The 15,859-nt window shown below is 45.4% G+C and overlaps 2 protein-coding genes across 3 annotated transcripts in view; one reads left to right on the forward strand and one right to left on the reverse strand.

The window, feature by feature from the left end:
* The window catches only part of zdhhc9 (zinc finger DHHC-type palmitoyltransferase 9), a 42,202-nt gene extending 39,786 nt beyond the window's left edge, over positions 1-2,416 (reverse strand). For both annotated transcript variants that reach the window (XM_054791297.1, XM_054791298.1), the window contains exon 1: positions 1,708-2,416. In XM_054791297.1, the coding sequence (XP_054647272.1) occupies positions 1,708-1,871 (164 nt within the window). In that variant the 5' untranslated portion in view covers positions 1,872-2,416. The remainder of the gene's footprint in view (positions 1-1,707) is intronic.
* A 9,200-nt stretch (positions 2,417-11,616) lies between these two features.
* Positions 11,617-15,787, forward strand: trmt12 (tRNA methyltransferase 12 homolog). The gene is made up of 7 exons (XM_054791295.1): positions 11,617-11,804; positions 11,939-12,089; positions 12,164-12,362; positions 12,440-12,590; positions 13,032-13,141; positions 13,701-13,858; positions 13,958-15,787. Exons 1-7 carry the CDS (start codon positions 11,752-11,754, stop codon positions 14,321-14,323), a joined length of 1,188 nt encoding a protein of 395 aa, XP_054647270.1. The 5' UTR covers positions 11,617-11,751; the 3' UTR covers positions 14,324-15,787.
* Positions 15,788-15,859: the final 72 nt, after the last annotated feature.

Consider the following 15,859-nt stretch of genomic DNA (forward strand, 5'->3'; position numbering starts at 1 on the left):
ACTGTAATGCCGATTGTTGTGGGGAAGGAGAGACTCACGTCGCCGATGCACTTTAATCGCTTTATTAACAGCGGAGAACACTGCAGGACTTTACATCCACGCCAACATAAACACACTTCCCAACTCTCTCGAAACTCACAGCTAGCACTGAGCCTAGCTCTCCTGCTCGGGACGCCCACCGTCACTTCCTGATGAACTAAAGCTGTAATGACTCTCTGCCGTATAAAAAGTAAAATATTAAAAACAAGCGTAAGACATTACTAGCACAGCTTTGTTCTGTGGATAATAAGCCTAGTAGTGCTGTACAACTTTTATCCGCAGTCCCACAGTGCCCTCTATAGAGGCCACCTGTCCATAGTGGCCACTTTTGCAGACTCCCTCTAGTGATCGCTATAGACAAGTTTGACTGTATACCAAAACGTGATAGTTTCTTACAAGTTTTTCTTCATAAACTGAAACAGAACAAGTGATACTGTATTTTATTTTAATATGCAAATTGGTTAGAAAATAACACCTTTAATTTTTGTTTGCTATGTCACGTTTTTTGGTACCCATTTCAGGAGAATGACCCAAATCCAAAACAACCTGACCGAGAGTTTGAGGTTCTCAGTCCGATATAATACAAATATACAGGTATACAAGTACAGTATATAATACAAGTATACAAGAATCTATTTGCAAGCTTGCTCTGCCTTTCAACAAACAACCACATTTAAGGTTCCCATAACTCGATCGGCCATATTTGTGGAATTTTAGAATCCAGTTGACACTTTGCGCTTTGGTTAAAAAAAAAACAACGTGACGTTGGGGTTCCCAGTCGTCCAAATACGTAATATCCAAGAATCAATTTGGAAGCTTGCACTGACTGGGTTTAGGGTTCCAATATGGCAACTGACTCAGTGGGCCATATTTGTGGAATGTGAGAATCTGGTTGACATTTTGCTCTTCTTTTCCACAACAATCTGACAATGGCTTGGGGCTACCAGTTGGCCATATTTGTGGTATCCAAGCATCTATTTACAAGCTTGCGCTTCCTTTAGGACTCCAATATGGCGTCTGACCCAGTCGGCCAAAATTGTCGAATCCAATAATCCAGTTGACACTTTGTACTTCTGTTCAAAAACAATTTGACAAAATTGTGGCATTCCCACGTCACACCCTGTCGGCCATATTTGTGGAACAATCCACCGTCTTGTGGGAGCCGCTGACTGAAAACATTGAAACTATAGCCCAGACTTTCTGTCTCACACTACTGTATAAGAAACGTTATTAAATATTAAATGCTTTATACTGTAGAGTGTGGTCAAACATAAACCTACAGTAAGAGGCTGGTTGGTGGACAGGACAACATAAATAAGACTGACAATCACATCACACAATAGTCAAACACACAGCAAGGAGCTTAACATGACAAAACACAGCAATCAGTGCTAATTAATAATGTATTTCGGGTGTCTAAGTGAAGCTCATGAATTGCTTTTAGGGTTTAAAGAGAATGTATAATGTGCTGAAAATCATTTTAACTCGACTTTGCGAGAGTTCATGAACACGATTGTTGAATTCGACATGTAGTCTGCTTATTTAAACATTAAACTTGCACTCATCGAATATTAACATTGATGGGGATATTGTGGATGGTTTGGGAATGTTACAGCATTTATCATGCAAACAATGGTAAGTGATGTGGAGGAGGTGGAGGAGACTTACTCAAAGGCGAAGAAGAGGGTGCAGGTTCCAATGATGAGGAAGAGGGTGAGGTAAAATACTCCCTTCTGTCGGGCCATCATCACCCGTCCATCGCAGCAGAAAGTGTTCTTGCCCGGCAGCTTCTCCCATTTCCGCACCTTCCTGGTTATCATCACCGCTGACATGACGGCTCTTTTTTGACTTGATGATCACGCACTTCAGATATTCTTGTTTTTTCGTGTTTAAATCCTGCAGATTATGCACTAAACAGCGTGACACATTTCTGCATTTTCCCAAAAAAGAGGCGCAGTCACATCATCATGATCCACTTTGCGGTCGTTTTCTGCGGCAGCTCATTCCCACGACGACGCTCCCACGCTGGCTCCTTTACGCCCTGTTGGAAGGATTGCATCCAAAAGCTTGCTGCTGTAGATGTTTTCCTAACATATACATTTAAAAAAAGCGAAGAATCCACCCGTGTCGGAGCAAACCTTGACCCGGCTGACATTCAAGTCCACGCATGAGAAGCAGCGAGTAGCATGTTATGAATGAAACCAGAAGCCAATCAGCTGTGAACGTTCAATCAATCTTCTTATTAAAAATATTAACGACGTGAAATGATTTGATGAAGGAGACGTAAAGCTGTTTAGTGTACTTCTCCACCCCGCAAGATGCCAGCTCCATTTTAGTCAATGGCAGCAGGAAACACGCCTAGATTGAAGTATCTCCTCTTAAAGGGCCAGGACAGGTAAAGACAGCAACATGGAACAAAGGACACAGGATGGGACACAACATTAGGCACACCATCGCCATCTAATAATAACATCACCATGATTTTGCAGAGATAATGTTCAGTTTTGATTCATTTATTTCATTATATTATATAATTAAATAATAAACATTCATTTATTTTTTAGGTATGTGATTATACTGACAGATATTTTGGCCCTCTTATGCAGCTACTGTAAATGGTCTTTCACCTGTGTAGCGCTTTTCTGCCTCCAAGGCACTCAAAGCACTTTGCCACTGCTAGCACATTTACCTAGTGATGACGCAGCATTAGGAGCAATCGGGCGTTCAGTATCTTGCCCAAGGACACTTCAACACAATCACGGGAGGACAGAGGGTCGAACTCGAAACCTTCAGTTTGGGAGCCAACCACTCTGCCCCTTGAGCCATGCCGGCCCCAATTAATATAGATATTAGAAAATGTAAATATTACAAACCAGGGATGTCCGGATCCACATTTTTTGGCTTCCGATCCGATCCGATTTTTTTTATAGTCTTGCTGATCCGATAATGATATTTTTTGTTTGTTTTTGTAACAATTAGAAGCTTTTGTTACAAACGTGAATTTGTGGAATAGAATATCGTTATGAAAATAGCTCTTCAAAGCATTAAAAATAATGCAACCAAAGTATTGCTGAATTTACTTTTTTATTACAGGGCATGACCAACAATATTGTTTGGCTTTTGTAACAAACCTCTGTGAGTCACGTCCCTAATCCAATAAAAGATAAAATTGCAAAAAATGGGCGTGCAAAATACATTCAGGGTAGGACTAATCATTTGACATGGTAATAGATTGATTTGTGGTGTGATTTTGAATAAATGAAATTTTTTTTAACAAACTCTCTTAGGGCCCTATGAAATCCGTTTTTTCCCAAATTCTGTTTTTTTCGTTTTCATTTTTTAGAATTCATTTTTTTTTACCTTTTCCACTGATTTCACCAGCATAAAGTGTGTGCTATTTGGGTTAGTGAATAAAATGCAAAAATCTTTACATTTATTGATGGCCCATTTTGTCCAGTAATCGAGAAATGGATGTAGCTTAGCTAATTTTTCTAATGGGATGTCAGCCTCAGCACATATTGCTACAAAAACTTCAACAAACTGTAATGGCCGTGCTTGTGATTAAGGAAGATGTCGACACAGATGTAATGCCAATTGTGTTATTAATATAAGATATTCTAATGACACCCTTATTTTGTTTACACAGTTAGACAAATGTGACAGAGAGCGCTCTTACTTTGTAGGCCGGAATGTGTTGTGTGTGTTGAGAATGGCAATTGACAATTGATATGAGAGTGCAAGAATAAATGTGCCTCCCATCTTTTTTCACTCGGAACCTGCACGTCGTCAGCGGGCATTGTAAAATGGTCCTTACATTTTTTTTTTTTTTTTTTTCAAAACCTGCATGTCGTCAACGGGCATTGTAAAATGGTCCTTACATTTATTTTTATTTTTTTTTTCAGAACCTGCACGTCGTCAACGGGCATTGTAAAATGGTCCTTACATTAAAGCAGTAAAACACAACACGGTGAAAATACTGTATACTTGTCCAGCCTGAGTCGCGCACACGCACACACAGCTGCACTAGCTAAACTAAGCAAACCCCGCTAGCTTCCATTCACGTTCAGTAACAGAGGAGTTTCCAAGGCTTTTGCCGCTGTTTCGACATGTTTAGTAGTGTTTGTGCAGTACCTATTATAAGCAACCAGCGGTCAGAGCGGCACTTCCCGTGCGAAATCCTTACACCATGACGCAGCAGTCCGAGCTCAGTGAGAGGAAAGTACTGCTGTAGCTACAGAACCGAATATCCAACGTCCAATGTGAAATTAACTTCACCACAGTACTGACTCCTGAAAACTTGTTTATGGTGTATTTCTTTTGTTAGAGTTACAAATTTCAGAAAAAAACAGCCCTGTCATGCAAAACACAAATGTCCACTGCAGAGGATGTTGGTTCTCATGACGTTAAAACCCAAACCCTGATCCTAAGCCCTTCCTCTGAGCCCAACCTTCTACCTAACCATAACTACCCTAAACTGAAACCCTAACCATAACCCCATGCTAACTGTTAGGGAACGGTGCGTGCCGCGGGTGGATCCCAAGACGCGGGAGTCGACGTTTGGGGTTTGGAGAAGAGTTTTAATTCCAAACCAGGAAAGGAAAAAGTACAACAAAAGGTGACCCGGATGACACACGGGAAAAACAACGAGAAATAAAGGAGCTACCAAAAAGGGGTAGGGCCAGGAAACACAAAACGCTGCTGAACTAGTCAAGCAGGAGAAAACTAGCAATGTCCTTACGCTGCCGGAGTAAGCCGGGCAGGAAACAGAATAGCAGGTACAGCTAGAATAGGCAACAGTTAATGAGTTCACAAGAGCCTGAATCGTGGAGGACTGGCAACGATCTGGCAGCCCGTGTAGAATGCTTGAGCCTGATATAATCCTGCTGCCAATCATCCACAGGTGTTGCCACTCAGCTCGTCAGGGTGGTGTGAATGGTGTACTGCAACAAGAGCACAGCAGGGGGCAGCAACACAGCACACAGAACACCACAGTATCCCCCCCCTCTATAAGGCGTCACCTGACGACATACCTGGCTTGGTAGGGTGAGACGAGTGGAAGTCACGGAGGAGTTGTGGGTCGAGGATACAGGAGCGGGCGACCCACGAGCGCTCCTCAGGCCCATAACCCTCCCAGTCCACCAGGTACTGCACCCCCCTCCCCCTCTTTCTCACGTCCAATATGGCTCTCACCGTATAAGCTGGCTGACCATCGATGATGCGAGGGAGAGGTGGAGCCTCGGCTGGAGGGCACAATGGGCTGGAGCTGACGGGTTTAAGGCAAGAAACATGGAAGACTGGGTGTATTTTGAGTGAGGGCGGTAGCTTGAGCCTGACTGCAGATCTGTTGATGATCGCCTCCACCTTGTAGGGTCCCACGAACCTTGGCGCCATTTTCTTGCGAGTCCCCGCCAGTGGCAGGTCCCGGGAGGAGAGCCAAACCTCCTGTCCGGGTTGGAACGTGGGTGCTGGGATGCGGTGGCGGTCCGCCAGTTTCTTGTTGCGGTCCGCCGTGCGGCAAAGGGCAGCACGGGTGTCCCGCCAGACCCGGTGGGCTCGCTTGAGGTGTGCGTCTACGGTGGGAATGGCGATCTCCGCCTCCTGTGAGGGAAACAAGGGGGGCTGGTACCCATAGGCAGCCTTGAAGGGAGACATTCCTGTGGCTGTGCTGACGAGGGAGTTATGGGCGTACTCGACCCATGGGAGGTGTGCTGCCCAGGAGGAGGGGTGTCGGTGACACACGCAGCGGAGGGCTGCCCCCAGGTCTTGGTTGGCCCGCTCTGTCTGGCCGTTAGATTGTGGATGATATCCCGACGAGAGGCTGGCCTTGGCGCTCAAGGCCTGGCAAAAGGCTTTCCACACTTGGGATGTGAATTGGGGTCCCCGGTCCGATACAATGTCCATAGGGATTCCATGGATGCGAAAAATGTGTCTGATGAGTAGGCGTGCGGTCTCCAGTGCAGAGGGTAGCTTCTGTAGTGCAATAAAATGAGTCATTTTAGAAAAACGATCTACCACGTTCAGTATTACCGTGTTACCACGAGAAGAAGGTAGTCCAGTGACGAAGTCTAAGGCGATGTGGGACCAGGGCCTGGGTGGAACCGGAAGAGGGTGGAGTAACCCCGCGGGAGGGCGGTGTGAAGACTTGTTCCGGGCGCAGACAGAGCAGGCCGCCACAAATTCCTTGGTGTTTGTCGTCACGGAGGGCCACCAGAAGCGCTGCAACACCAGGAACAGGGTGCGGCGAACGCCCGGGTGGCATGAGACCTTGGCCGAGTGAGCCCACTGCAGGACCTCTGATCTGAGGTTGGGAGGAACATACAGTCTGTCCCTGGGGCAACCCGCCGGGATGTCAGTGTCCTTCAGGGCCATAGTGACTCGCTTCTCCACCTCCCACCGGACCGCCCCCAGCACCTTGGCCTCGGGCACGATGGCCTCCGGATCCTTGTTCTCCTCCGTGGCGCTGTGGATCCGGGACAGGGCGTCGGGTTTGGTGCTGCGTGAGCCGGGTCTGTAGGTGATAGAAAATTCAAAACGGGTAAGAAATAGGGACCAGCGCGCTTGGCGAGAGTTCAATCTTTGAGCAGAACGAATGTATGAGAGGTTCTTGTGATCCGTGATGACTAGGAATGGTTGGGTAGCACCCTCCAGCCAATGTCTCCACTCCCGCAGGGCAAGCACGATGGCCAGCAGCTCCCGATTCCCCACGTCGTAATTCCTCTCGGAAGGTGTGAGGCGACGTGAGAAGAATGCGCATGGGTGCAGCCTCTGGTCGACCGGGGACCTCTGGGAGAGAACAGCGCCCACCCCTGTATCAGACGCGTCCACCTCTACTAAAAACTGCAATGACGGGTTAGGATGTGTGAGTACTGGTGCTGTCGTGAACAGCTTCTTGAGTTTACTGAAAGCCCTCTCCGCCTCCGGCGTCCAAATAAAAGGACACTTAGCAGATGTCAGCCTTGTTAGAGGTTCCGCTTTAATGCTGAAATCCCGAATGAACCTGCGGTAAAAATTGGCAAAGCCTAGGAACCTCTGCAAGTGCTTTCTTGATGTGGGAGGAGGCCAGTCGACCACCGCCTGCACCTTGGCGGGGTCGGCTCGCAGCTGGCCTTTCTCCACTATGTAGCCTAGAAAGGTAACCGAGGCGGAGTGGAACTCGCACTTTTCAGACTTAACAAAAAGTTTATTCTCCAGGAGCCGCTGGAGGACTTGTCTCACGTGTAGAACGTGTTCCTGCAAAGAGTTAGAAAAAATTAATATATCATCCAGATATACGAAACAATATTGGCCAATCATATCACGCAGCACGTCGTTTACGAGAGATTGGAACACCGCTGGGGCGTTAGTCAGTCCGAACGGCATGACCAGGTATTCATAATGCCCCATGGGTGTGTTAAAAGCCGTCTTCCACTCGTCTCCCTCTCGGATGCGTACCAGGTGGTATGCGCTACGTAGGTCCAGTTTAGTAAAAATACTGGCCGAGTGTAAGGAGGAAAACGCGGAGTCCATAAGGGGGAGCGGGTATTTATTTTTAACTGTTATCTCGTTTAAGCCCCGGTAATCTATGCATGGACGGAGAGAGCCGTCCTTCTTGGACACAAAAAAGAACCCAGAGCCCAGCGGAGAAGACGAAGGTCGAATGAGACCTGCTGCGAGAGATGACGAAATATAATCGCGGAGTGCCTCCTGCTCCGGTCTGGATATGTTGTATAATTTTGCGCTGGGGAGCGGCGCGTCAGGGAGCAGTTTTATGGCGCAATCATATGGCCGGTGAGGAGGCAGGCTAAGTGTGGCATTCTTGCTAAAAACGGCCGCGAGATCGTGGTAAACGCGGGGAACCCCCGACAGGTTTATCCTCTCGGTGTGTCCCTTGGGTGGAGGACCCTTGGGCACAGCAGAGCGCAAGCAGCGAGCATAGCAATCCCTCCCCCAGCTAACCAATCTACCCGACTTCCAGTTAAACGTAGGGTTATGGAGGCGTAACCAGGGCAGACCTAAAACTACCGGGGCTGATTGCGAGGGAATGACGTAAAACCTAATAGTCTCGTGGTGGTTGCCGGAAAGTTGTAACGCTAACGATTCGGTCTGATGGGTGGTTATGGCTAATAATTTGCCATCAAGAGAGTGCACTTCTTTAGGGTGAGGCAATCTAATAGTGGCTAACCCATGCTCCTTAACGAACTCAGCGTCCAAAAAGTTATCGTCGGCCCCAGAATCTATGAGTGCGACCGCAGAAACTCGTCTCCCCAGCCCTGTGATGATTCCAGCCAATTGAATACGTCGTTGGGTCGAGAGCGACGTCTTATTGGACGAGCTCCCGCCCGCATACTCACAGGAAGAAGTCTTGGATCGATCCCTCCCAGCGGGTCGATCCTGCAGTGATATCGGTCGCTCGGGGCTTTCCGACCCCGATGGCGAGCCAGGTCGTCGTTTGGGCCTGTCTGGACATTTAGACAGTTGGTGGTCCGACCCGGCGCAGTAGAGACAGAGGTGCAGACGCCGCCGGCGGACGCGTTCCGCCGCAGAGAGGCGCCGTCCCCCAAGTTGCATGGGCTCATCGGCGCAAGACGTATCCCAGCCCGAGTCCGTGGAGCCCTGGGTGCGTCCCTCGTGGAGCGGGGTCCGAGCTTGGCGTGGTCCAGGTGCAGGGGCTCCCCCGTGGCTAGCTCGTTCTCGGTGGGCGCGGTCCCGTTCCCTGAGTCGTTCATCCAGGCGGATCGCGAGCTCGATCAGCTGGTCGAGGGTGGTGGTATCATCTCGGACCGCGATCTCATCCATGACCCGGACCTGCAGCGCTTTGCGGAATACCGCGCGGAGGGCGGCATCGTTGAACCCACTCTCCGCCGCTAGGACGCGGAACTCAACAGAGAACGCCGCCACAGATTGGTTCCTCTGTCGAAGGTCCAAGAGGCGGCTCCCAGCCTCGCGGTCCCCTACGGGGTGTTCAAAAACTCTCCGCAACTCGGCCACAAACAGGGGTAAGGAGGAGCGTACCGCTGGGTTGGACTTACTCAGTGCGATAGCCCACGCCGCGGCTTTGTCAATCAGCAAGCTCATCATGAAGGCCACCTTAGAGGGGTCTGAGCCGTATGTGTGGGGCTGCTGGTCGAATACTAATGAGCACTGATGAATGAATTGCTCACACGAGGCCTCGTTACCGGTAAAGCGTGGAGGGGGTGGAATGCTTGGCTCTCTGCTTGAGGCGGAAGGGGGGCGTTCAGGCTGGACCTCGCTGGCTGAGTTTGCGCCGTGGGCGGGGTTAGCACTCCCGGCGCCGCTGACTGCGAGCACTTGCTCCATACGTTTGTCCAACGTCTGGAGGTTAGTGGACATGGCGGCGAGCGCTTCCATTATCTCGCTCAGGGAGCGAGAGTGTTCGCCCACGAGGGCTCCCTGGTGCGAGAGGGCAGAGCGGAAGTGGTCGAACTCCGCGGGATCCATGCTATGGCCAGATCGTTCTGTTAGGGAACGGTGCGTGCCGCGGGTGGATCCCAAGACGCGGGAGTCGACGTTTGGGGTTTGGAGAAGAGTTTTAATTCCAAACCAGGAAAGGAAAAAGTACAACAAAAGGTGACCCGGATGACACACGGGAAAAACAACGAGAAATAAAGGAGCTACCAAAAAGGGGTAGGGCCAGGAAACACAAAACGCTGCTGAACTAGTCAAGCAGGAGAAAACTAGCAATGTCCTTACGCTGCCGGAGTAAGCCGGGCAGGAAACAGAATAGCAGGTACAGCTAGAATAGGCAACAGTTAATGAGTTCACAAGAGCCTGAATCGTGGAGGACTGGCAACGATCTGGCAGCCCGTGTAGAATGCTTGAGCCTGATATAATCCTGCTGCCAATCATCCACAGGTGTTGCCACTCAGCTCGTCAGGGTGGTGTGAATGGTGTACTGCAACAAGAGCACAGCAGGGGGCAGCAACACAGCACACAGAACACCACACTAACCCTAATATTAACTCTAAACCGGAACCCCTAAACCACATGTGTCAATGGAGGGCTTCTCTCCAGGTTTTATTTTTTTTTTTTGCAGGTTTTCTCTCCAACTAGGTTTCTCCAGCATGTGATTTAATTGATGAGCCCTTTCCCTCAAGTTGAAGGAGGTATTTATCATTAAAATCACCTGCTTTAGTGACCGGCTGCAAAGAAGACCTGCAGTGTCTCGGCCCTCCATGGCATGAGTTTGACACCCCTGCCCTAACTAACCTTACCTTAACCGTAAACCTACCTTAAAACACTCAAACCCTGATCCTAAAACCTTCCCCCTTCCCTAACCTCAACCCCAACCCTAACACTAACTCTAACCTTACCTAAGCCTTGCTCAAGGACACATCGTTAGCTGTCCGGAAGCAAACTAGCATCTCTGAAAACATTGCACTTTCTTTTGTCTGCAGCGGGGGGCTCAAACAGACTGAGCCAAACCTTTTTGATACCATTCTTGCATCGGATCATCTTAGATAGTCAAGTTGTGTCTACTGGTGTGGCCGGTTATAGATACTGTAATGTCCATTTAAATCAATTGAATCTCACCCTTGCATACAGTATGTTAACGTACAGTATCATAAAGATTACATTATTATCGGCATAAAGGAAACAGTTCAGGTATTATAGATCTCATTAGATTATGCAAGTGTGCCTAATGTAATGGTGCTCATGATTATGCAGCTTGTCCATCTGCAGTATGGTCAGAGCGGTCATCCTGCAAACAAATATTCATAAATTATGTTTGTTACGTATGTTTCAGGTGTATTGCTGCAGTGTGGCTGTAAAGACTACTTAAGTCAGTATTTTTGTACTTTTATTTACTACATGCAAGGCACTATTTACTATAACAGCTGCTGAGTGTTTTTAAAACTGATTCTACTAAAGTTCAGTGTTGGCTTAGCTCAGTCATGCAGCCAATAAAGCTTTCTGCTTGCTGAATGCATAAGAGAGAGGATGGAGAGGTACATCGGCTCTCTCAAGAGTGTGCTCCAGACAGAAAAAAGTACTAGTAAGTACTGTCTTCTCATTATAGTGCATTTATGGTGTATAGGATGCAGTTTTCCTAAAGTTAGTCGACTCATTAATGCCAAAAAATGTACATATGTATTCCAAGGCCCCATGACTCTACTACGCAAGGTAATCCCTTTACAATTTGAACAAATAGCACAGAAATCAATCCAGCATTAAAGAGCAACAACAAAGCTACAAGCTCAATAGACTGTATCCCTTCACAATGCACCAAACGACACAAATGGGTAAATTAAATATATATTATTATATGTAAATATTTGATATTTCAGTTTCAGTTTGTATAAAAAAAAATAGACTCAAGTCTTGTAAAACGAAGCGTACAATACTACTGACCTCCTCAAGATACTGTTGAATTGCGTCCTCTACCGGCAACACCGAGCTCCAGCACCCAGGTCCAAACTACGACTGAATTCTTTCTTTCAGCATTTATCGAAAGTTGGTTCTCTCTGAAACGATTAAAGCAGAAATATAGATTATTCATACGTACGTTGATCCTTAAAGTAAAGAGTGGATTTATTGCACTTACAAATATTAGTGTGACATACGGTCCGTCCTTCTTTGTCTCCTACTAGAAAAACCTTAATGTTCGACTTTCGTTCCGGTTACATTTACTGTCATTACAAACGTTTAAATACTCACATGTTAGTAATACATGACTAGTTTTTAAACAGTAATTATATTTAATTTTTGGGTTAAATGGAAGGGGTGCCTTGCCTCCGTGTGCATCAGTGTGATGCACAGGATTTCAGGTAAGCTCCACAAGAGAACGTCTTGAAGCTAAGTTATTAGCATGTTAACATGGCTAAACAAAACATGGAGGTGAAGTATGTATGGACTCATTTTGTCCTAATGTTAATGCAGTTTTCTGTCTGCCAATACACAGACAACAACTGCAGTCCCGAACATTCCTGGACCGAGGTTTAGTTGTAGTAAAAGAGCCAACTGGGACTGTCCTTCTGCCAGTTGTTCCATCATGTTTACCACAGCTGGATGTGACATCTCCAGGCAGGAACTGTGAACTAGTTTGGTGTCAGGTAATGAGAGCTCATTTAATACGACCAATTAAATTGTACACCTTTGTAGTAACCCGTCCTTACATCTTCTATAGCCTTCTCTGCTAAAAAAGAAGGAGAAAGGCAAGGGGAGAGGTAAGAAGCTAGAGGAAGTCCTCCAGAAGTTGGTAGAAGGCCATGGAGAAAAATGGACAGAGGAGCTGAGGAGTGATCTGCCTCGCAGCTTTCAGCAACATGGAGATTTAGTCCTACTTGGGGACAACTGTTTCTCTGCCCCTCCATGGAAAAAAATGGGTAAGTTCAAAGTTTTGATTTAAATAAGCACCAACTTAGAAACCAACTAGAAAGTGTTGCTTTTCTGCTTGTTTTAGACCACCAGCTCTGGCATGCAGTAGCCAAAGGCATGGGGGCTAATCGCCTGGCAAGGATGAGCCGAATATGCAGCGACAGGTTCAGGTCTCCTAAAGTGACAATGCTCTTGGGAGAGCACAGCTGTGTTAAACATGTTGACAATGGCATCACGTGAGTGTCATTGACAGTCACATTGAGGATCAACTTATTTATACCGTAAATGCTCCAATTAATATCTCTATTCAATTTGCCACGGAATCTTCTATAGTCACTCGTTGGATGTGGTGTATGGTGGCGTATGTAATGCAATTATTTAATGAAAGTAAAATACCTCAGTCGCTATATTTGAAGTATGATAGGTGGTCAGCATCCACCAACTTTAGCTACATGTGCATGCGCTTTAAAGTGTGTGTGGTGTGTGTAAGTCATTCATGTTACAGGTTTAAATAAATACCTAATAATTAGAGCATTTACTGTATGGAAATAAACATATTGTTTACCCCAACAAAGCATGAGGCCATTTTAAAGTCAGAAGTTTTGATAGAGCTCTTGTATTGTGTATTTTCTCTGTATCTCACAGCCAGGTAACTTTTTTTTTTTAACTTATTGCAGGTATGAGTTTGATGTCACCAAATGCATGTTTTCAGCTGGAAATATAACAGAGAAGCTGCGGGTTGCTGGATTCGACTGCAGGGGTGAAACCGTAGTTGATTTATATGCAGGTAAGAAACATCTAATTATTTACATATGATTTGGTAACAAAATGTCATATACACTACAAAACTACAAAAAGTTAGGCATATTGGGATGAAATTTCAGGATGAAGCTAAAATGCACTATAACTTATACAGGTGAACTTAATTTTAAATTCACAATGGTGTGTGATCCATGAATCAACCAATAAATGTCTTGATTCAGTTAGAATTGGTATTTAAACAGTGTCATCTTGACATTATGTACACCTAACTGTTGATCAACAGTACCTCACCAACAGTACGATACTTAAAACAGGATGTTCTCAGAGGTAAGTGACCACTGAGCTGAGGGTGTCGTCAGCAGGTTGCAACAAAGATACAGAGAGACTGCATGAGTCATAGAAAGGCATATTGTATGCCTAAAAAATCGTATAGTAAGTATAGAGAAGGACAAAATAAGGTCCAATTAAGTTCACCTCTAAAAGGTTATAGTGCATTTTAGGTTCACCGGGAAATTTCACCCGAAAGCCGAATATCGCTACCTTTTTGTGTGTAGTGTAAATGACTGTTTGTGTTGTCATCTCAGGTATAGGATACTTTACACTTCCATATCTGGTACATGCCGGCGCAGCACATGTGCACGCCTGCGAGTGGAACCCGAATGCCGTCGAAGCGCTACATAAGAATCTTGCGATCAATGGAGTCCATGACCGCTGCACAGTTCACCCAGGGGACAATCGACAAGTAATATGAGCTTCTTTCTTCTTACAGCTTCTGCATACCTACATATGGGAACTTTGGGTATTTTCAAGCTAATCAACAAAGTGTTTTTTTTTACCTCAGGTGCAGCTGTGCAGTGTTGCCGACAGGGTCAACCTTGGCCTCATACCCAGCTCAGAAGACGGCTGGCCGGTCGCCTGTCGCTTGCTGAAGAAAACAACTGGTGGTATTTTACACATTCATCAAAACGTTAAATCGCCATCGGCCGGACAAATAACGGATGACACGGGCCACGGTGCACACGGGAAGCGTGCTGACAGAGAGGTGTGGCGGGCCTGGGCTGCTGATGCTGCAAACTGCATTGGCTCTCTTTTGAAAGAACTCACTTGTACAGAATGGAGAACGACCATCCAACATATTGAGCATGTGAAGTCATATGCGCCTCATGTTCACCATGTCGTGCTGGACTTGGAGTGCAGACCATCTTGACCAAAGACGTGAGATAGAAAGACTGGTTATACTTGTATGACTTCCACTTCAGTCATAAGCCCTGCATGGGTTTGGCCACCATGATGGTAAGCAGAATCCAGAAACATTGCATTGTGAAGACATCCTCGGCACACTGTTCAGCCATTAATTGTGCTAAATAGATCATCCAAAAGACCAGATATGTCATTTTTCAAGTTTCCCAAAGACAAAGAAAGGTATGTGTAATAAAAATGTTGTAGATTTATAACCCTGGTAGTTGTAAATAAACAGGACAGTGGCAAAATTCAAAGTGTAGTCCCACACAATATATCCTAAAGCTACTTTGTTTCTCTGGGTGATTAGCTGAATTAATGACAAGTCAGTGATTATAATGAGTTAGGTTATAGTCTATCAAATATATTAACAATCCCATTACCTAAATAAATGTTGCATTGTGTAAATACTTGGAGTTAATTATCCGTATAATGTAAGTACTTTTATATAAAATTTTTGTTGTGCCTTATGGTCATGAAAAAAAGAACCAGAATTTTTGTATCAACTTAATGGAATGGTAATTAATCGGCTACTAGAATGGTAATTATGCCAAGTGTGGTCCTACCACACTTGCAGGTCAATAGAGTAAATCTATGATGATTCTCAGATGATGATGATTCCTCTCTCGCATGACTTTTGGGCCATGTAGGTTTGAATTTTTTTCTCCCTTAATCATAAAAATTAAAAAAAAACTAATATTTAAATTACTTTGATGATCTGAAACATTTAAGTGTGAAACATGCAAAAAAATAAGAAATCAGGAAATCACACCACTATGTATTTTTCATGTTCAGTAAACATTAATTTATATCATCAAAGTGTATGCACTGCCCACAACTTTTACACTCAGCTCAGCACTAGTGAATACATTGTACACTGTTGTGCGCCTATCCCCGCCCAGCTGTCTTGCTTACCATCATGGCGGACTTTCTGCTCCATGGTGTACACTCTGTTACATACTGTAGACAGTGTTATCCATCTAGCGTCCTTGATTTTGATCACTTCTGTTTCAATGGCGTTTAAGGACTGACATTGTTAACATTAATGATACATGCCAGTATCATAAAAAACTGCCGTATACACGCAGGGATACATTGTGCTTGTCTACGACCATGCACTTTTTTATAGACTAACCTCTGCCTTTTAAGGAAATGCCCTGTATTTTTTATAACAGATTTATGTCTACATGTGGTCTTTTTCATGGATGGATGTTTTCTTAAATATATTTTCTTATTATATTACCAATCTATCTTTTTTGGTTAAATTTGCTTGCAGCAAAATACCTTCTGTGAATTTCATTTTTAATCTATTGACAAGTGGAACTAAATAAGTGGGACATGCATTCAGTGTCACTACGGACATGTATCGGGCCAGGTAAAGACATTTAAGTAAATGTGTTTTTGCAATGACGTTTGCACAAATTAAAAACACTCCTAAATAATCAATTGTGACGCGCATATTGCTCTTATTTCTTTTACATGTTATTATATTGTGCTTTACGTC

Source organism: Dunckerocampus dactyliophorus, chromosome 11 (assembly GCF_027744805.1).
Source record: "Dunckerocampus dactyliophorus isolate RoL2022-P2 chromosome 11, RoL_Ddac_1.1, whole genome shotgun sequence".
Lineage (NCBI taxonomy): Eukaryota > Metazoa > Chordata > Actinopteri > Syngnathiformes > Syngnathidae > Dunckerocampus > Dunckerocampus dactyliophorus.

Bases quoted from the DNA above. Each gene is read 5' to 3' on its own strand.
- trmt12 (XM_054791295.1), top strand. From the start codon at position 11,752: ATGGAAGGGGTGCCTTGCCTCCGTGTGCATCAGTGTGATGCACAGGAT. The intron at 12,363-12,439 runs GTAAGTTCAAAG...TGCTTGTTTTAG, and splicing joins CCCTCCATGGAAAAAAATGG to ACCACCAGCTCTGGCATGCA. The intron at 12,591-13,031 runs GTGAGTGTCATT...AACTTATTGCAG, and splicing joins CATGTTGACAATGGCATCAC to GTATGAGTTTGATGTCACCA.